General features: G+C 42.3%; 1 protein-coding gene across 5 annotated transcripts in view; it reads left to right on the top strand.

Annotated features, from left to right (window-relative positions):
- vdr (vitamin D (1,25- dihydroxyvitamin D3) receptor) overlaps window positions 1-10,322 on the top strand; it is a 28,086-nt gene extending 17,764 nt beyond the window's left edge. For 2 of the 5 annotated variants that reach the window (XM_011475296.4, XM_078946699.1), the window contains 3 exons: window positions 1,096-1,247; window positions 2,624-2,740; window positions 3,979-9,130. In XM_011475296.4, the coding sequence (XP_011473598.1) occupies window positions 1,096-1,247; window positions 2,624-2,740; window positions 3,979-4,232 (523 nt within the window). In that variant the 3' untranslated portion in view covers window positions 4,233-9,130. Of the gene's footprint in view, window positions 1-1,095; window positions 1,248-2,623; window positions 2,741-3,978; window positions 9,131-9,274 lie in introns of those variants that run through there. The other 3 variants (XR_908823.4, XR_013655854.1, NM_001128517.1) reach the window with 3 other exon arrangements.
- The last annotated feature ends 15,726 nt before the right edge of the window (window positions 10,323-26,048 follow it).

The raw sequence follows: 26,048 nt of genomic DNA, 5'->3' as shown, positions 1-26,048 counted from the left end.
GAAATAAAAAAAACGATATCTGCAATCATTCTAAAACACGGAGGATCTGCTGCTTCAGGTTGTGTGAGTCCCTGCAGAAGCTCGTAAACAGGACAGAGTGTATCGCTTTGCTTTTGCTTCCTGCGTATCGTGGATCTGATAAACTTTAAAGGGAAACTGACCTTGAACACGAAGCCATTTGATAAGTTAAAGACTTCAAAATTGTTGCGCAACTTCTGGACTTTCTTTGTTGTTGTTGTTTTTTTAATTTGTTGTTGTTTATTCTGAACATGTTACAAATAAACGGTCTCAAAAGATGTAGACAACAAAAAAAATATATTGATAGATATTACCTTAAAAAAACTAAAATGATTCACACACAACACAAAAAATAACATGAAGAAATAATTTATGGGAACTTTAGAAAAAATAAACAAATATATATATATTTATATGAAGATATAAAGACTAAATATGTCATAAACAACCCTTAGTGACCCACTTCAATCATCTATTTAGCTATTTTAACTATCCTTATGTTGGTTTTAACCAAAATCAATTATTCAGTGTCTTCTCCTTGGACATAGTTTCTGCAGAGCAACAGAGTTCATTAGAAATTCATCTCTGAGTGGGATCGGAGCAACCCCGCCCCCTTTCCCTCTCGTCCATAACTAAGAGCTCACCGTTTTAGCCGCTCTCCCACTAGTTTACAGCCCATTACGTTTCCAATTTAAGATTACCGGTTCAACATAAATGGGGAGCAGTGTTGGAGCTATCCAGCCGTACAGTTCTCAGTCCGACACTAGCTCCGGTGAGGAAAACCAAGTCGTGCATCATCATCTAGTCCTCTAGAAGTGGGTGCATCAGAATGGAGCGGAGCCGGGAGCTTGTGGCCCGTCCAGCATATTTCTACGTCACAAAAACGCTTTCGTTTTAGGAGTATCTGTACTTTTCCGTCTGCTCCTTATTCACAATTATTTGAATATAGAAATACTCAAAAATGCCACGATAGCATGTTAAAAACACCAAAATCAGTGGGTCTTTTTATTGTGCTTTCTCAGGACTAACTTTTATTTGTGGGCATCTCTGATCTTTCCTAATGATTGACCCCGGCAGGGAGCTGACTGCAGAGGACCAGATCGCTCTGCTGAAGTCCAGTGCCATTGAGGTGATCATGCTGCGTTCAAATCAGAGCTTCAACTTGGAAGACATGTCCTGGAGCTGCGGAGCACCTGACTTCAAATACCAGATCAGCGACGTCACCAAAGGTTAGCGTGATGGGGGCCGTTTTGACCGTTTTGGTCTTTTTCAGAATGTGGTTGAAGAAACTCATTAGTAGTCCTTCTTAGCATTTGAAAGTAGTCCCCTGTCACTGGTGTTTGTGTCCTCGGTGTTGCTAGCCGGTAGCCTGTGCACACTTCTGGAGGCCAAAGCTCCGAATGCCAGTGTTTCTGCAAGACCAGTCATACATATCTGCTGAGTCCCTTTGGGCTTGGCTTTCCTTTGCCTTTCAAACAAGACCCCCTCTCTCTGGGATCAAGCAAAGAATGTCACTCCTGACCTGCTCGCCGCACAGAACAACCACTGTTTGAAGCAGGCAAAGAAGCCGTGTGGTGCTCTTCTTAAAATATCAGGGCAGAAACATGACTGAAATAGATGTTTTCCCGTGTTGGAGCGTGCATGTTCATCCCTCCTGCCTGAAAGTATAATCCTTCCAGCTCATGAGAATCATTAGTGTCACTTCCTGGAATAGAGGCTTTTTTGCATAAATAAAAAAATGTTAATTTTGTGTGTTCGCTTTTAATTGAATTCAAAAATAATCTCAAAAGGGTCAATTAGAAAAAAGGTAACTGTCAGAACAATCGTGATGATGTTGCTTGGGGAAAGTCATGGAGCTCATCAGTAGAAGTAACATAAGTAAGGTTATATGGTAAATATTTAAATAAATAAAACTCGTACTTGATATAATGATGCTCCCATCTTTGTGTTTTCCACGCGGTGACTCACTCCAATGTGGTTTTAGCTCAAAATTGCGCCGTTATTCCTTGTTGGAGGAAAAGCAGACCTGTCTTGACCCGTCCTCCGCTTGACATTTTTGGACACTCGCAGTGAGGTGGACTTGCAGGTGTTGCGCAACACTGTGTTGCAGAGGAACAGATTCCCCCTTTCTGCTTTGTTTTTGTCACGTTTGGACAAGTTTGGAACGTAATGGATGTCGGATCAAACTTATATCTGTCAATCCAGACAAACTGGAATCTGCACTTCTTCCACATTACTTTTATTTAAAAACATTAGAGCTGTAACGTTTCCCAACGATTCGATTCATATCATAATTTGTGGTTGCTAACAAGATTCATAGTCGATTTTGGTTCATATGGAACAATCCTATTCACTGACCTAAAACCGATCCCGGACATCGTTAGCCAAAAGAGTGAGAAATGCCTGACACTGAACAGAGCAGGTGAAGTTTTCCAGATTACTTGCAAGATAATCAAGTTTAAATGAAATATGTGCACAATCAAACAAACAAGTAAACAAGAATGAATAACAAATCCAAGTAAGGTGGACGGCTTCCAAATAAGTACGCGCTGCTTGCCTGACTGTCAGAAATGAAAAAAATGAACGGCGTGTTTGTCTTTTACAGCGGGTCACACTCTGGATCTACTTGAGCCGCTGGTGAAGTTCCAGGTCGGCCTGAAGAAGCTGAACCTCCAGGAAGAGGAACATGTCCTGCTGATGGCCATCTGTTTGCTGTCTCCAGGTACTGGAGCTACCTATTGGAATTTTCCAAGAAGCTGTTTCTTTGGATTCTATTAGATATACAATAACACCTATAGCTGAATTTACACCCCTATAGTGTTTTATGGCGCCTCTGATCTGCATGTAGTATTTTTCAAATGAACTTTAAGACTCACTCCCATCTATTTTAATTATTGCCATTTTTGCCAAAGTCAAAAGGCCTGTGTTGTTTTCTAGGACATAGTTTCTGCAGAGCAGCTGGAGCCCTTCACACCCTCAACCTAACATTACCAATAAATACAGCGTATATAGTGAACTTTATCAGAGGTATGCAGCCATATGGTTTTGAGCCAGATTCTGGCTCAGACGTTCAAGAATCTATTTGTCTACAAGTGGATGCATCAGAATGGAGCGGAGCAGGGAGGTTGTGGGGCGGCCCATCGTGTTTTCTGCATCACAAATTACCGGTAGCTTTTTTTTTTTAAAGGGCATTTTTTTCATCTGCTCCTGATGGATATGATTTGAAAAAAGAGATACTCGGAAATAACATTTTAAGCCTAATTTTCCTTATATTTGTCCTCCCTCATCAGAAAAATGCCACAAGCAAATGTTAAAAACACAAAAATCATCCATCGGAGTGGGTCTTTAAACTTGCAGGAGGTTTGCAGAGATGAGTAGTTTTAGCGGAGGTTTCCCAGCCTCTTATTTCCAATCATTGACATTTTAACAACCGCAGCTTCTACTGAAACCTCCTTTTGAACTCTGAGGACTAAAACGACAAATAAAAAGGAAAGAAATAATTTTATAAACAAATGTCGAAACATTCTAAATATTTTGGTAAATGCCCAAAGAGGTGTCCGTTAGCAGAAATGAATGGACGACGTCAAATAAATATTAACAAGTAAATACATTGTAAATCAAATTCAAGTGTTTTGTTATCTTTTAGGTTTAAATCATTATTTCACAAAAAGCAGACTATTTGATACGTGGCGCAATGCGTTGTCATGGTAACGGTTACTGAGCCGATGTTGTTCAGTTGCAGCTGGAGCAGGCGGACTTACCAGATGAGGAAAATATGCTAAATGTCAAGTTAAGTCATTTGGACTAAGGTTTTAGGCCAACGCATTGGTATAGAACATTCAGGCTTCGTGACCGGAACTTCTTTTTTTTAACAGTCACCTTGCAGCCAATCAGAACTGGGTATTCACCCGAAACCATGGTACGATTATTTTCCAACCTCACTCCCCCGTCTTCCTGCAGACCGACCCGGTGTGCAGGACCACGCACGCATCGAAGCCCTCCAAGACCGCCTGTCTGAGACCTTGCAAGCCTACATCCAGCTTCACCACCCGGGGGGGCGGCTGCGGTACGCCAAGATGATCCAGAAGCTGGCCGACCTCCGCAGCCTGAACGAGGAGCACTCCAAGCAGTACCGCTTGCTGTCCTTCCAGCCCGAGCACAGCATGCAGCTCACCCCGCTGGTGTTGGAGGTGTTTGGCAGCGAGGTCTCCTAGACGTCAGGAAGCTGGTGACCCCAAGAGGGTGAAACGGGGGAGTGTGGGAGCCGAGAATGTGCAGATGGACTAAAAAGCAGGTGTGAAGTATGGAGATGTGCAGGAAAGCGCAGCGTATGTGTGCGCGCGTGTCTGTGGCTTCTTTATGTAACGTTTAAAGAAGTCCATCTTGGTGTGCAACCCAAGGTCGCGTGGAGAGCAAGCCCACGTTTAACACAGTAAACAAGGGAATGTCATATAGTACAAATTAAGCTATCTGTTGAACATCTACCTATAAATATATACAGTGTTTTTATAAGTATTTAACTACAAAACAAGCTGCTTGAAATACCTGGACATTTGCAACACAACAAAACATTCTCAGATGTTAATTTAGCCATTCAGTTAAGCTACCTCTTGGTTTTACTGGGGTTGTTTTATAAGTGCATCACCTATGTGAAACAGTAACTTTTCACCGGAACAGTTTTGATACCGCACAGCTTACCGTTCAGTTTACCAGTGCAAAAGCAGTGCCTGCAGATGACTCTGAAGTTTTCCTCATTGACGAACCGTGTGTTTTTGTTGTTGTTTTCGTTTGTATCTGCTTCTCTTCGATACACCGTTTCTAAATGACTGTGTACAATTCAAGCCTTCCACCTTTCACCAAAGGTATGGTCAGCTACTTTATAATGAGAAAGAGAAAAAAAAAAAAGGTTTCTAGCACCTAAAAGTAACCTTGCTGCTCCATGGCTCGCATTACACGCGCTGCCACTCGTCTTCTGACTGGCCTCACAGCCAATGAAGGAAAATATGGTTGTATAGATTTTTTTATTGCTTAATGCAGAGCGTAGTCTGTAACCTAGTGAGGTTTTATAGGACTTTAGTGTGCCTGATTTTGAGGTGAGAATTAGCCACTACATGTGTTAGCTACTTTTACACTGCTAGTAATCAATCAAACAAAGCCAGCATTATGGCTCCTTATATTTTTGAAATTGTTTCCTTCTATTTGGTTTGATTCTTTCCATGTTCGTAATGACGTGTATCTGAAGCACTGTTAAGCCACCCTTTAGTTAACCCTATGTATCTTTATTATCACAGATTTTTAAAGGGCTAAAATGCCAAAACTAACTGGAATAGTAAAATTGAGGCCAAAGCAAGAGGCCAGTCTTCTTGTTGATGTACAGCTGCATACCATACTCGGACTTGGCGTCGAAACGGACATATAAGCAATACACACGCGTTTTCTCTTTGTTTGTTTTTTTATACGTCATTTTACCTTAAAAAAAAAACAATTCCATGAATTGTTCCTCCTCAGAATACAGTGAGCTCAGCGGGCAGAGAGCTTGGGAAGCTGCTTCAGACCTCCACAAATATCACACCCTTTCGTTTCTGACGGGGAAGTGGATTTTCTAGAATGTCTTGAGGGCCTGGCTGTGGTGGTGGTGGTCCACACCCAGGCCCTCCCGTTTGATGATGTATGCTGCGCAGCCCTCTAGTGGCTAAACTGTAAATATTATTTACTAAACGTTTAAGCGCTCACATCCTGCTTTAGTAGGTATACCTAATAAAACGGTGATGATCTGCCATTAGATTTTTCTTTTGTTGAGGTCCAAAAGCTGCTGAAGTTGTTCTGAAGCGTTTTTTTTTGTTTTTTTATATATATATAAGGAGGTGGCCCCAGGTTGTTTGTTACCTCTATATATTACGGCTCTCAGAACCACTCCACCACCAGGATCTCAGTCCAACAGAAATGACAAAATCATCACCTCAACTAAAAGAAAAAAGTGAACCTGTTGATTCCCAGCAGAGCTACTGTATTGGAAGGCATTTGGATTCTAGAGGTGTACCTTTGAAAGCGCTATGTGACCGTGTACTTATATATAAATATAAGCCTGCTGCTGTACATAGGGCTACATAAATCCTCAAGGCTTTTTTTTTATTATGAAAGATATATGCAAAAACAACAGACCCATCTCTGTTTCACTACACTCTGTACTAGAACCATGTTTTTATGTCAGAGCTATTCTCTAACTGCTCTCACAACACACGAGGACCTTTCTTGTTTTTTTTTCTGGGGTGGGGGGCAGGCAGCATTACTCAGCACCAGGACAACTACCCAAAAAAAGGTGTCCATCCCCCCCTGTTTTGATTTTTTTTTTTTTATCCTGCATTGGCAGGACTGGTGATTGTGTGGGAAGTTTCTTTGTTTGGGAGAAATGCACGCACTCCCCCATTGCAGTGTCCTGCTGGGAGTGAAGGTTGGGAGGCTGAGGCTCGTGCGTCATGTGACGTGAGGATCTCGGCTCGCTGTGGTGAAATTCGTTCACCAAGCACTCACTGAAGAAGCTGCTCCACGCTGCTGCAGACATGGAACCATGACTTTGAAGTATTCAGGAGCAAATCAAGGGGTCTGACTGAAGTTGGATCATCATTTTAGCACTTTGGTATTTGGAAGCCCCCCCATGACCAGTTATCAATATCCCACTAAAGTAATATGAATGTTTGGAGTCGGTGCTCCGTTTGTTGGTTTGCTCCTGCTCTCTATTTTCATTTAGCCCCGCCCCCTCCAGCAGTACTGACCGATCTGGTTCCCGGTTGTTTTTGATGCAGCTGCTTATTTTCCTTTTCAGAAAGACACAGATCTTCTTATCTATAAGCCATATTCTGAAGTTCACTAAGTTAGTCTCATCGTCCTGCTGCATGACCGGATCTTTAACTCTACTTTAGGGAGACGAACCTCCGGATGATGGAAACCTTCCTCCTCTCTGCTGTCCATCGTCTTTGAACTGCCAACACATCTTCCTGGCTTGATTGGTTCAGCTTGCATGATGTGGATTTTACTTTGAAATCCTTCCCTACATGTTGGAAGTCTGCACAGCATAGCACAAATAAATCTTCAGACTTAACAGATTTCCTCCTAGAATTGACATGGACTAAGATGACCCTGATTGAACTGTAGAGGGTCAAAGCTCGTTTTGCTTGGTTATTTCCCACCGCTTCTTCTCTGGCATGTTTGTGCATTGTAGATATTTTTCTTGAGGTGGAGTGTTCGTTTGATGTCTAAGTGCCACAGGGAGAGTTCCCTCCATGCAGGAACAGGGTAACGCACGAATTCTTGTGGATTTGACGGTCGTACAGGAACGCCCTCCAGGTCGCGTCCGGGCCGCTTATCAACTAGTGGGCAAGATTTCCCAAAACCCCCCCTTTTTTTTTTGTCTCCATCTGCCGGATTTGATTTTTATGATTTCCAAACGCAGGAAATGTTAATATGAGCTCATTTGGTTGCGTCTTTGGTAGGCTGCTCAGTATCTGTAGAAATTCCCATTAGAATGGCAACTTAGCACAGCGACAATGCCTACAATATCTAGTACACACTATCACCAGCAAGCTTTACTAAACTCATGTTCTTACATTTTTGGATGATTTTTTAGTAGCACACCTATTCTTACAAAACCTCTCTGTAAAACATGTACAGTTTAATATTCGCTGAGAACTCTCTGCCATCTCTCATGCGAAGGATTTCAAGCCTTCGCCTTTTTTTTTTTTTTTTTTTTTTTTGCGTGTTCCTTCCGGACAGGCATTGTGACGGAATCAACCTAACATAGTTTCATAGGAGCGTCCGCGATGGAGGCTCTACCGAAAACAAGTAAAAAAGTTAAAAAAAAAAAAAAGAAACAAAAACCCACCTACCTCTGTTAGCTCAGATTTTGCTTTAGCATCAAGCATTTGCCTCTGTTTTTACTTTTATATTTGTATTCGTGTTGATATTTATTGCTGTCTAATGAGTCATACTTCAATGATTACCTCAGAGATATCTCACAGATTTGGGAGAGTCCAGCTAATGAAGTCATTCATAGTTTGTCTTTAGATGTTATGTGGACTTATTGTCTTGTTTTTTTCTCCTCAGATTTAGCGCCTCTTTTGTTTTTTTGTTTTTTTTCTTCAAACGCACAAAAACCAGGAGTGTTTTTCAGACAGTGCCTGCACTCTGACCATCTGGACTCTGGCTAGGATCGGACTGGATTTACTCCAGGATCCACATCCCCTTTTCTGCATATTTGTTCTTTATTTTTGAAATTCAATGCAACCGAAGTATTTAGTGTTGCTGTTTTGAGCTCAAAGTGTTTAGAGCAGGAGGAGAGTTTGTGTGTCAGAGGAAGGGTTTGTGCATCCTCTTCGCTGTTTTTTGTTTTTTTTCTCCATCTGTTGTGAAGTGTCAGATCATCATTCCCGATTTGGTAAAACGGAGGAATGGGGGTGGGGGAGAGATGGTGCAATTCTCCGTAGCCATGCAATGCTGCTTTATTCTGAAGGGCCAGAAAGCTGTAGCCGATGCTACACGACGTGGGCGTCATCCAGGGTTTTCAGAGGAGCCTCAGACTCTGCTGGAACAGATCTTTTCAAAACATGCAGATCCTCAGACTCTTGTTAATATAAGGACTCACTTTCCTCTTTAAATTAACTTTGTTCAAAAGTGTTGCCTTGGTCACATCTGCCCAGCTGTGTGCCATAACAGGACCCTTCATGCAACCCCGACCACACGTGTCCCTCAGGTAAACCTGAGAGGAGAGAATGTCTTGTTTGGTATGATTTCAGTCTAGAAAACAAGTTTAAAAAAAAAAAAAAACAATCAATACAACTAGGCTTTTGATTTAACCCAAGTCAAGGATTTTAGTGCGTAAGCCAGAACTAAGAGAAGCACTTAACACCATGTAACACATGTACTGATCGAGCTAATAGCCATAAACTGCCTGTGCAGGTCCGCATGATATGGCTCCATGTATCCAGACAGTTAAGTCTGCTAAAATCTGATGTAACTGCAATTTATCTTTTATTTTCTTCCTTTTTCTATTATCAGTTTTTGTTCGTGTTATTTTTGTTGGATGTTTTGCAAATCAAGAATAAAGTTGTACATAGCAGCTGACTTCTGTCTTTTGTTTTCAGGGCTTTGAATTTATAGATTTTAAAATTAAAAATAGGAGGGAATGTTTTGACATTTCCGCCCAATATTGAGCAGTATTTGAATCAAATCTGTGACTTGTGGATTTTTTTGTTTCATGCAGAGAAATATGGGCTTTAAAGACAAATGATTGTCAAGGTGCCACCTACATGCAGTGCAAACAGATCTAGGAGATCCCAAAGAATGTAAACGACGGACGATCCTTGTATACCTTCTGGATGAAGCGCCGAGCCTTCATGGAAGACAACTGCTGTTTCCCAGAATCCTCTCTGCGGTAAAGAAAACATCTTCCCAGCATGCTGCAGAGTGAAGAACATTCTTCAGAAGGATTAGGTATCATAATGACACATATGCACTCAGCTCACATATAAAAAAAAGACATAAGAAATTAGATTTAATACAATTGTGGCATATATGTGATTATTACTTCAGATGTAAAGGGTTCTCGGAAATTCCATTCTGAACATGTTTACGCAAATGTTGCCAGAGGGGGATATTTTTTTCATATTGAATTACATTTTCAATGTTTTGAGAGGAAGATTTAATTACAAAAACATGTTTTCTTTCAACACCTCATTGTTTTTGCTCCTTAATGCACAGATCCTTTGCTCCAAAACGAAGGCTTGTTTAAATCAAGTGTATTTGAGTTCATTCAGTACATTTTTCTTGGTCTTTTATAAAAAAAAAAACAAAGAGCAGGATTTTTTCTGTTTTTCAGACCACACAAAATAGTAAAGGCATATTTCCATGACCTCAAACTTTCTGCATGTCTGCTTTGTGGTTGCACGCTGGCAGCGTGTGGCACTAGAGGGCGCTCTGTGTCTGTAACTCAAGACACTGTTTGCCCCGATGACCTCTGATTTAACGCTGATGCCAAACGAACAAAAGTGAGTTTAATGCTTCAGGGAAGCATTTGGAAACCCTCACAAGAGGGCTGTGGGATTTTTTTTTCTTTTCTGGAGCACATCAGCGCAGTTAAAAACCCCCCGTTTTACAGAAATGTATCAAAATCCATCTGACATACGTGCAATATGCCGGAAGAGATTTCAGCTCACCTCGGCGTCATATCTCCCCTTTGGACAAGAACGGAGTGAGACTGCAAGACTTTCAATGTGCAGGAGGAATAAATAAAAGGTTATCAGAGAGATCCAGTCTTTGCGTGACAGTTAATTGTCAGCTCTGGTACGAAAGCGAGGCCCTCCTTTTGCCTGCTGATAAGGTGGCACCCCTGCGGTCTGCTGAGCCGTTGCGTCTGTGCACGACGTTAAAGGAAAGAAAGGGCTCTGGTTGCAGCAACATCCATTCAGCTGAGAACCTCCAAGTTTTCATCGGTGGTTCACAGATGGACGACAACTCTGCTTTAAGGCCTGAACCCCTATGGACGGATTCTTGGGGGTCAGGCTCATGATATCAGAACTGGAAGCAAAAAGGAAAAACCAAATCAGTTGAGTCTTTGGTGTTTGTGACCTGTTTTAACTCAGAATTGTCCACAAAAAGTGAAAGTTTTCCGACTCTGCATGAAGCAAAGGATCCTGACGTCTAAACAGCTGCAGAGAAAGAATCGTCCCAATGTTTCTGAGATAAATCTAAAAACTGTCCCTGGATCTGGTGCCTCACAAGAAAGTAAAAGGTTCATGAGGCTCCAGGTTGGTCTGGACTGGTCTTCAGTTCTTTTTGAAGCATCAGAATCAGTTTGTAAGGCAACGCAGAAGGTCTGGGCGAAACAAAATCACTGTTTTTATAGTAAGAGAGGTCAAGAACAGAGGAGAAATGTGGTAAAATTAAGAATTAGATCAAAAAAGAAAATATCTTCTTTCATATTAGACATCAACTGAATTAAAGACTCAGGTCTTCTTTTACTGCATCCGATTATTTTCTTTTTTACATTCCCTTACTGGGAAAAGTGATCACATCATAATTTAAATATGATTATCAGAGTCGTGTTTGGGATGGCAGTAACCCACAAGTGCAGAAAGCATGATGTTTCACGCTGTGAGTAAGCGTGGATGCTTCTGCATTATATGGTAAAAATAGATTTACTTTAATTATCCTGAGGGACATTGTTGAGTCTACTGAAAACACACACAGAAATAAAAAATAGAATAAGATGTATCCTATAAGAACCTACACAAGACAAATTGATAAAAAATAAACTTTTTTCAAAATGTTTTGTTTCCATAGCGACCATAGTATTTCTTGTTTACCTGGAGGTGACCAACAGGTCTTTGTCATGTTCAGAAAAATCGGCAAAAGTAAATTTTTGGATTTCCTTGGCAACAGACGTTTTTTTTGTTAGCCTTGCCCAAATTTCTTATATGGTGACATTGCATGTAACATTGTCATTGACACTTGTATTCCGTTTTTACTATATTCTGGTAAAAAATGTGTGCGCGACAAAGAAACGCCACTTTTCGTGAGCTCGCCACGCTAACGCTGTGTAAAATCAAGGAGTTTATAGCTGATAGATCGAAATCTCTTGGAGGAGTTACTAAAGGTGTGGTCTCTTTCCGAGGCCAAAGGTCAGTGAATCTTCAATTGTGGCTGTAGACTTAACGGTGACGTGCGTAAAAGTTTGTGCAGATGGATCGCTCGCTCGATCGAACACAAGTTTTCTTGCAAAAATAACTTTTTGCAGAGGGGTGGGGGGGTCATTGGGTATTTTTTTTAAATTCCCCCATTCCTTGTGCTGTTTTTTCACGTTCACGTTTTTCATTCTTTTGTTTTATTCATTTTCTTACTATTGCCCTGTGCACTGCTGCTATTGGAACCACCCACAATTTAACTGCTGCTGGCAGTTGCAATAAATTCTATTCTACTCTAAAATATCTGTCTTGCTTTTGATTTAAAAACGTTTATTAGGGATAAGTGGGCTGGATTTTAAAACCAAAGAGTTTGTACCATTCAAACTGCCACAAAAATCTCACAGGACAAACCCTATTGGGTCTTTATTTTCCAAGAGCAGACTTCCAGCTTCAATGCAGTCCCTGTCCGCCCAGCGCAAAACCGTTACACAACAATCAGTTTGTTACAACAACGTCAGGTTTACAAAGAGACAAAAAACAAAAACTGGTGGAGCTGAAGAGTTCCTCAGTGGTTGGATGTACGACATAACTGCAGCGTAGCAGAGATGCAACTGGAGGTAACCAGCACAGCTGAAGACATTTCCATTGTTCAGCAGGCTGGAAGCAGGTGACCGAGGTCACACCAGGGCAGTTTCTTGGCAAAGCTCCTCAGAACTTCGTTAACTTTTTAGGTGAGGCGGGCCGTGATCCTCACTTCCAGATAAAGACGCTCAGAAAGTGCAGAGAGGCTTTGGTTTGCAGGGGCAAGAAAGGTAGTTCTGAGCAAATGGTTTTGGGTCTGAAGGGGTCTTTTTTCACAGATGGGAGGTGACTGCGCCAGCACATGGACGCACTGATCGTGTATTTTTGTGGGCCAGCTCGAGGTATGAGCGTTCGTTCAGTTGCCACACAGCCGAGCGGCCTGCAGGGGGATGTCAGTTGTGACTTTCCAATAATAACAAGGGCGTGTTGTTTTCTGTGTGCATATCTCTCCTATGTGTTTGTAACAGAAACACACAGAGAGATTTATTTCAAACTAAACGGACACAGATATGGAGGGGAGGGGAGGGGGGAACAGATCAGTAATGTGAAGCTCATGTTGTGCATCTGCCAATCAGGCCCCTTTTCCTACGATTCTGTGCCCATGTATCCAGACTGGATGCCGGATGCCCTTTATGCAAGTCATCCAAATATCATTAGAGCTAAACCCACCATGTGGTTTAGGTTGAGAATGTGAGGAACGCATGGTGAACGCTCCTCCGTTTTCAGGCTGTCCATGGGGCAAAATAACTTTCTCAGAGCTGGAGGTGGAGACGCTAAAGAAATACTCGGAACGGAGCATCCATAAACTTTCATTTTATGAGACTCTGACAAAGCACTTTGTCTTCTGTCCTCATTGAAACATTCAGGAGTGCATCAATAAAGGTTTGGAGATTGAAACCAAATGACACTTTAAAAAAAAAAAAGTGATAGAGGCTGTTTCAAACAGAACAAACATTTAGACCTTTTTTTTTTTGTTTGTTTTTGGTCACATTCCTGTTCTCTGAAGAGAACTGTTGCTTCCAGCAACTAAAGTACGGTGGCCCTGAAGGGCAAATCAAACCAACAAATCACTCTACGCAAATACAGATTAAAGATCACAGCGTCGTTTAAAAAAGCAAAACCAATTATAAAAAAAAACATTACTTTTTAGAAATAAAAAAGAAAACACAATCCCAAACAAATTAAACAAAATACAAAAGTAATTTCCAGAAATCCAAATGAAATGTTAAACAGGTAAACGCAACAAGAAACCAGAAAAGGTAGGTACAATGGGACATCGCTAATTGGTTGAATGCTATGAAGCTTTCAACCAATTGTTTTCCTGTTTCTCTTTCTTCCTTCCTTCTACAATTATTGCAGCTATTTTAACCATTCAACTATTAAAATGTTCAGCTCTTTCAGCCTTTTCCAGCAATGACTTTTGTTCCTTCCAATCCTGTAACTTCTCCAGATATTCTAGAATTTCCAGGATTTTTGCCTTCATTGAAATACATGGGGAATCCTTGAAAAACTTTATTTCTTTCTTTTGTGCAGAAACTCGTTGGTTCGATATCCGGCGCTGGCATTTTTACACAAAAATATAATGTTGTTATTGTGCTGTTTTCACTTTATTTATGGTCAACTTTGATCACTTATTTATTTATTAATAGCCAATTATTACCCTTTAAGTTTGATTTTCCTTCAGCGATATAGCATTCAACCCTGCATTTTCTTCTGGAAATGCAGCTCCATCTAGCTGGTCGTTGACGTTTTAATTTTTGACATTTCAGGTTTTTTCAATTGAGTCTTCAGTGATTATGATGTGGCCGAAGCATATCCAATATTGCTGGATGGGTTGAAACGATGGTCATCTAACATTTTCATCCAATCAACAACGTCCCATAGTGCCTACCGATTTCGGTTTCCGTAAAAAAAATAAAAAAAAACAAAAAAAAAAACAGGAGAAAAGTAATTTTCAGAATTCAAAATGAAATGCTAAAAATTAAATGGATGGACATCATATTTAAAGAAAATTAATCTTGAAATTTTCATTTATTCAAATCGTTGTGAATCAGGAACAAATGAAAAAATTGGAAAAAATAAGTATTTGTGACGTAGAAAATACACTTGGCGGGGCCACAAGCTCCACGCTCCTCCCCATTCTGATGCATCCACTTTCAGACATGTCTTTGTTTTCCTCATCTGAGCTGAAATCTGGATCAAAACTGTACGACGTGATAGCTCTGATATTGCTCGCCATTTTTGTTGCACCGTTAGTGTTAGGTTGGGGGTTTGAGGGGCTGTGTTGGGGCTGTATTGGCAGGATCAGTTATAAAACTCATGACTAAAGATCCTAACTAGGTTTGAGGCACTTTGTAGATATTTACTGCTTTATTTTTTTGTCTTCTTTAGTTTAGTTTTGTCTGCTTGAAATCAACAAATTCTAAGTCTGAAAGTGTCATGTGACGCCTCAGTCACGAGCATCTCTATGGTGGTTGACATGTGTGGGTGCTGCAGGTTTTTGGGTTGTGTGGACCTGTGAATGTAAAGTTGTAAAGAGGAGCGGCTGGATCTTAAGGGGAGGGCAGGTGTGTCTTACAGATCCTTTGAGGTTTGTACAGCCACTTCAAGGGACGTCATGAAATTGGACCGTTCCATTGTCGTGTGTGTGTGTGTGGTAAGTGTATTGTGAAGTATTTGTAAGGCTAACAGAAGTTGAGCGCACTTCTGATGTATGGGTGATGCTGTCGTACAGTGCTCTTATGGCACACTCCAGTCATTAGTAAGGTGACAGTACAGAGCCCCATACTGACCACATCCAAATCCTGCACGCACTGGGTGTGCATGTGATACCGAAGTGCCTGTAGGACATCTACAGGACGTCCATTCAAACTAAGCTCTGATTTTCGAACTTTCTCAGCTCGCAAGGAGCATGCACTTACCAATTTTTTTTTTTTTTTTTTTTTCTTTTAACTTGTCCTGTCCAACAGCTAGGCAGACAGATGAGAGCTGAGGGCCTCTTGGGTTGGACATATTTTACTTTAACAAGAGGGGTTATTAATCTTCAGACAAACCAAAGGTATGTCTGAATAAACCCCTTTTGTAATTGAGGCCAAACTTTATTAATTTCAAACATTTCTGAAAATCTTTGGTGTTGGACCGGTCGGAAAAGGAAAGAGGGGAAGAAGAGAGAGGGACGTTAGAGAGAGGGGGGGTAGGGGGTGATAATAGGAGGGGAAGGGTGATAAGACCATGAAGCAGCATAAAGCAACAAGTTTACTGGTTGTTAATCATTATGGTAAGGTTTAAATGTAAAAAAAAAAAAAAAAAGGGCGGAGCCTGTCCACACACACACTCAAATGTTATAAACACACCTGTTAGTTGCAAAAATGTCCACCTGTCGACATGTACACAAAACAGATAGTGTTCACACGCATACTTATGCCTTAAAACCAACTAGTGTGAAATATTTCAGTCATTCAGTCTGTTGAGCTAACACCTGTGCTCAGGTGAGTGTTTATGTTCTTCTAAAATGGATGGTGGAACGTGAAAAGAAGGAGGGAGAGTGCCCAGCCATCCCCACCCCAAGACCCCCACCGCAGCAGCAGCGGCAGCCGGAATCCCCCCAACGCCACACGGGAACCGGCAGGGAACAACCGCCGCCCGGGCGACCAAGCCCGCCACCCAGGCCAGGGCCAGCAGGGCCGCCGCAAGGCCCCCAGAGCCAGAGAGCAGGGAGGCGCGGAGGGAAAGAGGGCGCCGCCCCAGCCCAACCAGGAGAGCAGCCCCCCCGCCGCGCCGGGAGAACCCAACGCAGGGCCCCACCGGAGAAGGACGCCCACAGCCCCAGACGAGCACCCCACCACCACCCAGGAGTTCCGGGCATCCCCCCGCCCCAACCCCAGGTACGAGCCAGGACCCCCCAAGGGAGACCCACTCCGCACTCCAGGCAGCCATCCGCCTGGCCCACGGTTGGTCCAGGGAGGAGCGAGGCAGGGGCCCGCCGCCCCCGCCCAGGAGGGGGGAACCCCGGGGAAAAAAGAGGGCCCACAAGGGGTGTTGTAAATATGGCCCGACCAGGCTCGGCCATAGTTGGAAATTTGGCGGGGCCCAGCACTCAGGAGCAAGGACCAGAACCCACCCCCCAGGGACACGAACACCCCCGGCTCAGATGTAATGTGAACCCCCCCACTGCGCGGAGAGAGCACCGCCGGTGGTAAAAAATTTACTTTTACCACTTTTACTGCACTAATGGTGCAGTCTGCAAGATTTTATGGGGTTGAAAAAATGAAAAGTCTGTACAACACACCTGCAGTTCACTTACTTCACTCTAACTTACTCTTACATGTGGTGGTGGCAGTGGTAGGGCAGTCGACCCCTGATCGGTAGATTACAGGTTCAGTTCCCACCTTGCCCACCCATGTGGTGAAGCATCCTTTCGCAAGAAGGTTGGCACCAGTGTTTGGCAGCGGAGATGCCATCAGTGTGTGAATGGGACTGTGACTGTAAAGCACCTTGAGCCCTTGAGGAAGGTAGAAAAGCGCTAAACAAGTATAGACCATTTACAGTACCATTGCTGTTCACTATGACATCTCTCCAACAGCAGGCTTGAAGAAAACAATGTGCAGTCTACGACCTTGATATTTTGACCATGACCATTCTTCGGCCCTAGACAACCCGTTTCCACCAGTAAGGAGAGTTGTGTCTAAAGCCCAAACCATCAGCAGAACCACTAAAACACCATTCTAACCATCCCGACTGTTTCAGGAAAATTTCCTCCAAACTGACATTTGTTTTTAGAGTTCAATTTATTGAAAATGTGTCTGACACTAAGAGTTTAAAGAACAGAAAATACTGCCCCTGGTGAAGGCTACCAACGGTCTCCTGAGTCGTGTCTATAGTCGTACATTTCCTCGAGCTCACATGACATTCATTTTTATCGTGCATATGACTGTTTACTTCTGTCACTGAACAAACTTGTTACACACCAAAATCCAGTTTCATTCCCTACCTCTACTTTGAACCCACGGAGAGATTAGAAAAAAAAAAAGCGTCTTCAAATTCTGACGTTACAACCACACGATGACATCATGAAAAGTCCCCTACGTTATCGCCATAGTCATCTATGTTAGCGCGTAGTGCTCGGAAAAACACTTAACATCCAAATGCCCCTATAATTGGAATAATAAGGAGGAGCCAGAGGGGTAGGGAATGAATCGGGCCTTTATTACTTTTGTACCCTGATGATCTACAGCCACTTAAAAAAAGTAAAACCAGTCAGTTTAACAATAAACATTTCTGGACGTGGTTCTCTGTGTTGGTGCTTTTGGACAAAAGCTACTCTGGAATTCACAGTTTGCTAAGGGGATTTTTTCCAATCGCTTTGGCATTCAGTACAGAGAATAAACTGGATTTCATTTTCACCAGAAAATTTAGTTTAAAAACAAACCAAACAAGCTTTTATAGCAGCTTTATCTGCATAAAAATTTCAATAATTAAGGTCAAACTGTACACGCTAATATTCATTACCTGCAGCAATTCTTGTCTTCGTTGTCCAGAGTGTTCCACTAAAAACCTCCCGCTGCTCCAAAATGTTGCAGTTTGACTCCAAAGTCTCTGTACAGAGCACTTTGTTTTCAGACTGCAGCCTGATTTGTGGTTCCTGGAGTTTCCAAAGGTTATTTGGGAAGCATGAGCTCCTGTGCTGTGATTCAGCTAAGTGTTCTGGCTGTCTACTGCGATGCAACACTTACAGGATGCTCACACAATGTCATATTTGTTCATCACAGCTGATTTAATCACTTAATAGGTAATTGTTGAATATCAATAAATGGGATTTGAAGGGAAAATTGCCACTTCACTGTCTATCCAGGATTCCAGCAGCAAACTGACATGACTGTGAGAATTCTGATTGTTTGTCAGAACTTCAGCCTTTAACTTTATGTATTTTATATATTTTTCAGGGTTGTATTGCTAAAAATCAATTATTTACAGTGTTGAACATCGAAATTGCTAAATTATGCACTATTTAGAGATAGAGATAGAGATATTATTTATTGATCCCACATTGGGGAAATTCAATTAATACTGCATTTCAAAAAGCAGAGAAGATTTGATGTACTTTTTGCACAGGCTTCTTACGAAATGCTTTTTCTATGTTTTTTAAAAGCAGTAATGTGAAAAACTTTGCAAAGCAACCCATGAAAGCTACATGAATCTCTCGTGTACAGACAGTGGAGACGAGAAATCGGAACAGTGGTGTAAAAACGTTTTCACGCTGCAGCGAGTGGTGTCTAGCTCATTGTATCGTGGGTGTGTGTATGAAGACCGTCTTAAATGTCACCGTGTGAGGTTTCAGAATCATTTCTCTGTGGTTTCCTGAACATTTAGGATCCTGAAGCTTGGTTGATCGCTCGCACAGGGACAGGAAATGCACTGAAAATCCTAGCGGTGCAGGAGCTCCACAACCTGCAGGATTTGGAAATGAACCAAAAAACACCTTTGAGGATAAATTTGCCACCGCGTGTGTGAAGATCTTTCTGTGTTTTTTTTTTTTGTTTGTTTTTTTTACCATGGTCGCACAAACCAGGTCACTTGTGTGTGCAGGTGTTGTAACTGTTACACAATTTTGTATAAAGTTTTGTGCATTAAATGTCAGTCACTGCGTTTGGGGTGAAAGCCGCAGCCTTTGCACTGAAGGTTTTTTACTCGCTCTTACTTACTTTTGTATATTTGAGTTTGGGATGACACAAATGTTTTTAAGAATTCTAAGGAATCACAGTTTTTAATAAACAGAACGTTGAAATTCACAGCTAAATTAAACTTCAGTTTCTTTTAATTTTTTCTAATAGAAAGCAAAAGATTTTCAGAGAAGAGCCTTAAAATTGGTGAGAAAACCCAATGAAAAGTTAGTTTATGAAAGTCAAGTATAATTAGTTTGGCTGAATACGATCAAAATTGTTTTTACAAAAGATGATTAGATGACAGAAAACCAGCAGCTTCCTTTGAAGCCATTTTCTAGTTTGTGTTACAGCGGAAAGCAGGCCTTTCACCAGCTGCTGTCATGTTTATTAAGGTCATCTTTTGCATCTGCTGTCATGCACACCATTACCTTTTTTGCAAATCCTTATAAGGAGGTCATTCAAAGCTATTTTTTTGTGCGTCCTTTTGGTCTATGTAGACCATATTGATGGTTTAGAAAAAATGGTGAAAATATGTTATGGTCAAGTTTCTATTCTATTTTCTGTCACCTGTGACCATGCTGTTCATGTAATCTACAACAAATTGAACATTAATTATTTTGTGTCAATGCAGATTTCAGTCTGTTTTGTTTAATGGCAGACAGGTCCTGGGTGACAAGTCAGACAAAGAGCGGTTCAGAAGCCTCTGATGAAGAATCAAACCCAGGACCCAATTACGTTGCCCGTATTGGCGTCACCGGGGCCCCACTCTGGAGCCAGCCCTGGGTTGGGGCTCGCAAGCTAGCGCCTGGTGACCGGGACCCTTCCCTCGGAACCCGGTCGGGCTCAGCCCAAAGGAACAATGTGGGACCACTCTCCCATAGGCCCACCACCCGTAGGAGACCTCAAAAGGGGCTGGTGCAATGTGGTTTTGGTGGCAGTCGAAGGCGGGTGCCTCGGCGACCCAAACCCCGGTCATGGAACTTGGCATACGGGACATGGAACGTCACATCACTGGGAGGGAGGGAGCCTGAGCTTGTGCGAGAGGTTGAGAGATACCGTCTAAATATAGTTGGGCTCGCCTCTACATATAGCCTAGGCTCTGAAACTTAGTCCTTAGAGAGAGGTTGGACTCTCTACCACTCTGGAGTTGCTCATGGTGAGAGGCGGCGGGCTGGTGTGGGCTTACTCGTGAGCCCCCATCTCAGCTGCCAAGTGTTGGAGTTCACCCCGGTGGACGAGAGGGTCTTGTCCCTCCGCCTTCGGGTGGGGGACAGGTCTCTGACTGTGGTTTCAGCTTACGGGCCGAATAGCAGTTTGGATTACCTGGCCTTTTTGGCATCTCTCGAAGGGGTACTGGAAAGTGCCACAACGGGGAACTCCATTGTCCTCCTGGGAGGCTTCAATGCCCACGTGGGCAATGACAGTGGCACCTGAAGGGCCATGATTGGTAGGAATGGCCTCCCTGATCTGAACCCAAGCGGTGTTTTGTTATTGGACTTCTGTGCTCGTCATAGTTTGTCCATAATGAAATCCATGTTCGAGCTCAAGGGTGTCCATCAATACACGTGGCATCAGGACACCCTGGGCAGGAGGTCAGTGATCGACTTTGTAGTTGTTTCAGGCGACCTTCGGCCTTGTGTCTTGGACACTCGGGTAAAGAGAGGGGCAGAGCTGTCCACCAATCACTACCTGGTGGTGAGTTGGATTCGCTGGCGGGGAAGGAGGCCGGAAAGACTCGGGAGACCTAAACGCACAGTGGGGATCTGCTGGGAACGTCTGGCTGAGCCCTCCGTTAGGGAAGTCTTTAACTCCCACATCTGGGAGAACTTCAGACAGGTACCGAGGGAGGTTGGGGACATTGAGTCCGAGTGGACCATGTTTTCCACTTCTATTGTCTCTGCCGCTGCTGCGTGCTGTGGCCGCAAGGTCTCTGGTGCCGGTCGCGGCGGTAACCCCCAAACCCGGTGGTGGACACCGGAAGTAAGGAATGCCGTCAAGCTGAAATAGAGTCCTACCAGGCCTGGTTGGCCTGTGGGACTCCAGAGGCCGCTGACTGGTACCGGCAGTCTAAGCGGCAGTCTATGGTGACTCCTGAAAAGTCACCATAGAAAACATCAGTGGGATGCGGAATTAAAAAGTACTTAGTTCTTTATGTTGAAACTGTTTACTCGGATAAACATCTTTGACTCTTGACCTCCTGTCTTCTTCAGAGGGTTTTTTGTCTTTAATGATGTGTCACCATCAGCTGTTTGTGATGGACGCAGCTTGCTGGACAGACCAGGTCAGCACCTGTCTGAGTAAACAAGCCTCCCTCAGTCTAGTTCAGATATCAGCATCCTAAATGGGTGAATGTCTCTATGCCTCCTCTTGTTGGTTAATGTTGCATTACTCCCTTTTTGTGGCTTGCTAACTTTTGCGTTTTGTTCATTTTGCAGGGTTTTCGTGCCTCTGCAGCCTTTTCACTGTAAAGCCACAGCGTTTCTGATCACAGCTGGAGACAGAGGTACAACTGTCATACTTTTTGTCATGCTGTGGGCACATTGCCCTACATTCAGACAGAAATAACGAACACAGATGAGACTGAGGTAAGAGAAAAAACCCACCTAACTTTTAGAAAAAGCCAGCACGATGAGAAAATAGCTTCTAAACATCATCTTGGTGTTGAATCCCCAATTTTATTTTTCTTAACTTTCTTGACTTTCCCATTGAAATTCATTTTGCTATGATTGTGCCTGATTTCCTGTCCATATCACAGCTTGTCACTAATAAGTTTGAAGAGTGACAAGGGAAAGGATCTCCAGTTATTGTCAGAAACGACCATGTTGCTTCAGGAGCCATGTGCTTTCATCAGACAATGTTTTTTTTCTAGATCTGTTAGGACAAACAAAGGGCCGCTCTGTCTTTTATCAGCAGCAGCTGTAAGATCTCAAGGGTTTGAAGGTAACAATACTTATCCAAAGGTTGGCTTTGTATTCCAACACATTTCTCAGCTAAGTTGTCATAACGTGTGGGGTCAGCATGTTCTTCAACCGCTAATGTTTTCATCTAAAAATCTTCTTTTCTTGTTTCGTCCTTTGCAAGGTCACAGGGGTTGCTGGGGCCTGTCCCAGCTGGAAATGTGGGCTACACCCCGGACAGTTTGCCAATCTGCCAGTGCCATACATGCTCATGGGATTTTATTAGAGTAACCAATCAACATTTGAAGCAAGTTTTTGGACTGCCAGATTAAACCAGAGTGCCCCGAGAAAACCCACGCATGCAGAAGGAGAACATGCAAACTCCACACGGAAAGGACCCAACCGGGATTTAAGCCAGGGCATTCCAGCTTTGAGGAAACACAACTAACTGCACACCAACAAAAGCAAACTTTAACCAAAATACTAAATTCAACTTTTGCCAAACATAAAAATTCAATCCATCCCGGACAAGCCCCCAATTCATAAAGTATTTTGAAATAAGAAAAAGAGAAACGTCAAGACAAATTAAAGAAAAAAATATTGTTATATTAAGTAATAAAAAAAAACTACAATGTATGTTTGATAAAGATGGTTTTAAAACGGGATGAACAATGTAGTGATTTGCACTCTCACCCCACAGCGAGAAGGTCCTGGTTCAAATCCCGCCTGGGACCTTTCTGTGCAGCCTTTACATGCCCTCCTCATCCTTTTGTGGGTTTTCTCTGGGATCTCCGGTTTTCTCCCACTGTCCCAAAACAGGCTCCATAGGCAGATTGGTGACTCTACAATTCTATTTAAGTGTAAATGTGAGAACGTGTTGTTGTTTGTCACTGTGCTGACTGGAGAGTTGTCCAGAGTGTACCAACGTTCTCATTTCAGTAGCTGGGTAGGCTCCAGCAACACCAAGACCCCAGTCAGGACTACTGTAGGTTTGGAAAAATAGACGGAAGGTTTTAAAAAAAGCAAATCTACCTGCTTATTTTTTTTTAGTTTTCTTTAATTTAATTTATTTTAAAAAGCAAATCTACCTGTGGCTGCACGGTGGCGCAGTGGTTAGCACTATTGCCTCACAGCAAGAAGGCCCCCGGTTCAAGTCCCGGCTGGGGGACATGAAAAACACAACGTCAATGGGGGAGCTTCCTGTGTGGAGTTTGCATGTTCTCCCCGTGCATGCGTGAGTTCTCTCCGGGATCTCCGGCTTCTTCCCACCATCCAAAAACATGCTTCATAGGTTAATTGGCAACTCTAAGTTGTCAGTGTGACTGTGAATGGGTGTGTGATTGTGGACATTCTACCCAGCGACAGACTGGCGACCTGTCCAGGGCGTCCCCTGCCCTCGCCCACAAGTGGCTGGGATAGGCTCCGGCAACCCCGTGACCCCGAAAGGGACTAAATGGAATAGAAAATGAATGAAAAAAATGAACAAATCTACCTGTAGGAGCCCACCAGGGAGACCCTATCAATACCGAAGTAGGTGCAGGAAGTTTGAAGAAAAACCTCCTCACCGCACCATTATTAAAGAAACAAAAGAAAAACTTTTTTACTAAACTATTAAATATGATTACTTAAACACTTACATTACTTCACCTTGAAGAAATTGGCAGTGTACATTTATAATTTATGATGAGGGACATGGTTGCAGTGAGAAAGGTGTCAACACAACTCAAGTGTTACAAGTCCTATAAGAGACAGTACAGGTGGCCAGTGTGTACTTGTGCATGTTGTGGTTTTGGGGGAGCTGCATTTCCGTCAGTACACAGGTGCACTGTGACATGTGGCCTCTGTACAACCTTCATCTCAAGCACGCGCACCAATTCACCAACACACACTCTTTTGAAGCTACGAAGAGTGTCATTTACAACCACCATGGTGGCGGTATCTTCATGCGGAGGGGATTTCACAAGAAGAGAAGCCTCAGAGGCAAAAATTCTCTAAACAATGGAGAGAGAAAAAAAACTTGCGATCCAGGTGTTTGTTGACAGAGCACTATCTGAGACAACTCAAAGAAAAACTCGACAGTGTGAATTAGAAATTGGTCCATAACAAAATTAAACGGCAAGTATTTTTTTTTTTACAGACAAATTTTAAGTCTTTTTTTTCTGCAACCCCCTACTTATTCTCGTAACCTTTGTGCTATCCTAGGCACTTTAAAAGGTTTAAGTGAGGTCATCTAGACCCACTAGACAGTGCGCTGAACCTTTTTTCTTCAATGATTTGTGATCTTCACTGGTGTCCATGGATTACATGAAATCTTTCCACCTTTATCCACCTTTGTCATGGTAGGAATAACACGTCAACGTAAGGGTGGGGTCATCGGATAGCACAAGGGTTAAAAGAGGTGGCCCAAAAATAGGAAAAGAACTCTAATCTTGAGAAAATCAATAGATAGTAAATTTATTTTTCCATGAAGCGGATATTTTTATTTAACAAAAAAATCTTATAATAAGAAAAAAAATGTAGGAACAAGGAGTTTAGACAAAAGCATTCAAAAAGGGAAAAACGAAACTAAAAAAGCTGTTGGATTTATTTCAAATGAAATATTATAGTATTTTTTCGTGGTTTATACTTTTTGAGGATTTGTGAACGTAATTGTATTTCATTTTGAGTACAGTGACTAGTGTAATAAGTGGAAATGACGCATTTTAGAACAAAATGAGAACAAAGAAAGATTACAATCTTAGTACAAGTAGGCCCAGCTTAATAAATCCTCATGAAATCGAAAAGTAGCACTTCTTCTTTGAAGGTAAATCTACATTTGTGTTTCCTATGATGACAATGAATTTCAGTCTAACTTGTCAACATTTATTGAACTTTCAAATATTTTATTTAAACCAAAGATTACAGAACAATTTGAGGTTTTTCTTGTGTCGGAAGGCCGTGTCACACAGCCACTACGTACAATTTGCGCTATTTCCATGTAGGAAATTTTGGTCTTTGGTGATACTTAATTCACAAGTGTGTCTTAGGTTCGTCATTGGCGGCTTTGCTCAGATGTCCGTCGAGGGTTTCGGATGACGGGTCTTTACATGAATTCGGTTTTAAGCTGTTTCAAATTTTTGGTTGGTTGGGAATAACACAGTTTATGCATATTTGATGTAGTTTATCGCTACATATTATGTAAATCTTACGCGATGGTGCGTGATTTTCACGAGATGCGTATATAAAGTTGTGGCTTTCGCACTTCCGTTTATCTGTTGTCGAGAATATGGAGCAAAAGAATTTTTATTAATTTTAAAGGGCCTCTAATACCAAGCTATTCTCAAGTCTTTCGTACTAAACAATATCCATGTAATCCATTATCTTTGGCACTTTGAATAGTTATTTTCGGCTTTCATTTTCATTAGACGCTGCCACCCATTTCATGACGTCATCCTAGAGCCGGCCTTGGCAGCATGTCTGCGTTTTGTCCACAAGAACAAACATCCAAACTTTTGCAGAGATGGATGTTCATATCGTGCATTTAAAAGGAAAGCGTTTTTGCCAAACACAGCTAGCTCCGTGGATAAAGTGGGCGCGTGTGTTAGCCTGGGGGCGGTGCTGGCAATGCAGACTCTTCCTGAAAGGGGCTGTGCCTCACTTATCTACGTCAGCTTGTGAAGACCTGCTCATTTTTGTGGATTGAGGGGGTGTCTGGTGCTCATAGAGCAGGTTTTAGAAGAATGCCCAGAGATGAATGGATCAAAACACCGCTTTGGGGTTTCCTTTTGTGAGGAATGAACATTATAATGCACTTAAAAGCTCAAAAAATTCATTTTGCTCTTAATGAGGCAAAACAATTCCTGGCTGTGCTGATTTTGATAAAAGCTTGGAATGGCGTAGTAGAACAAAGAGAAGTTAAAACATCATACATTTCTAAAAAACAAAGTTTAAAATCATTTCAAGTATCAAATAGTTTGCAGAGCACACTTTTGTGAAATGAATTGCGGTTTGTCGTCCTTGAACTGAGATTGTTCATTCAGCATTTCAGGGCTGTTCCCAAGGCTGTTTTATCACAGAGAGCCCACTTCACAGAAGGCACATTGACCCCAGAGTGAATCAGTTCTGCAACAGCTGAGCCAAACATCTGCTGGGGTTCCAGTCGCAGCCAGAAAGTTCTGGATTTGATTAAGCTCAACTTGAACCGATAAATCTGTTGTTTCCAGAGAAAGCCCACC

The sequence above is a fragment of the Oryzias latipes genome, chromosome 5, assembly GCF_053564925.1.
Source record: "Oryzias latipes strain Hd-rR chromosome 5, Olatipes_Hd-rR_3.1".
NCBI classification, from domain to species: Eukaryota; Metazoa; Chordata; class Actinopteri; order Beloniformes; family Adrianichthyidae; genus Oryzias; species Oryzias latipes.
The sequence above is the reverse complement of the archived record's forward strand: the minus strand, read 5'-3'. Positions and strand labels throughout refer to the sequence as shown.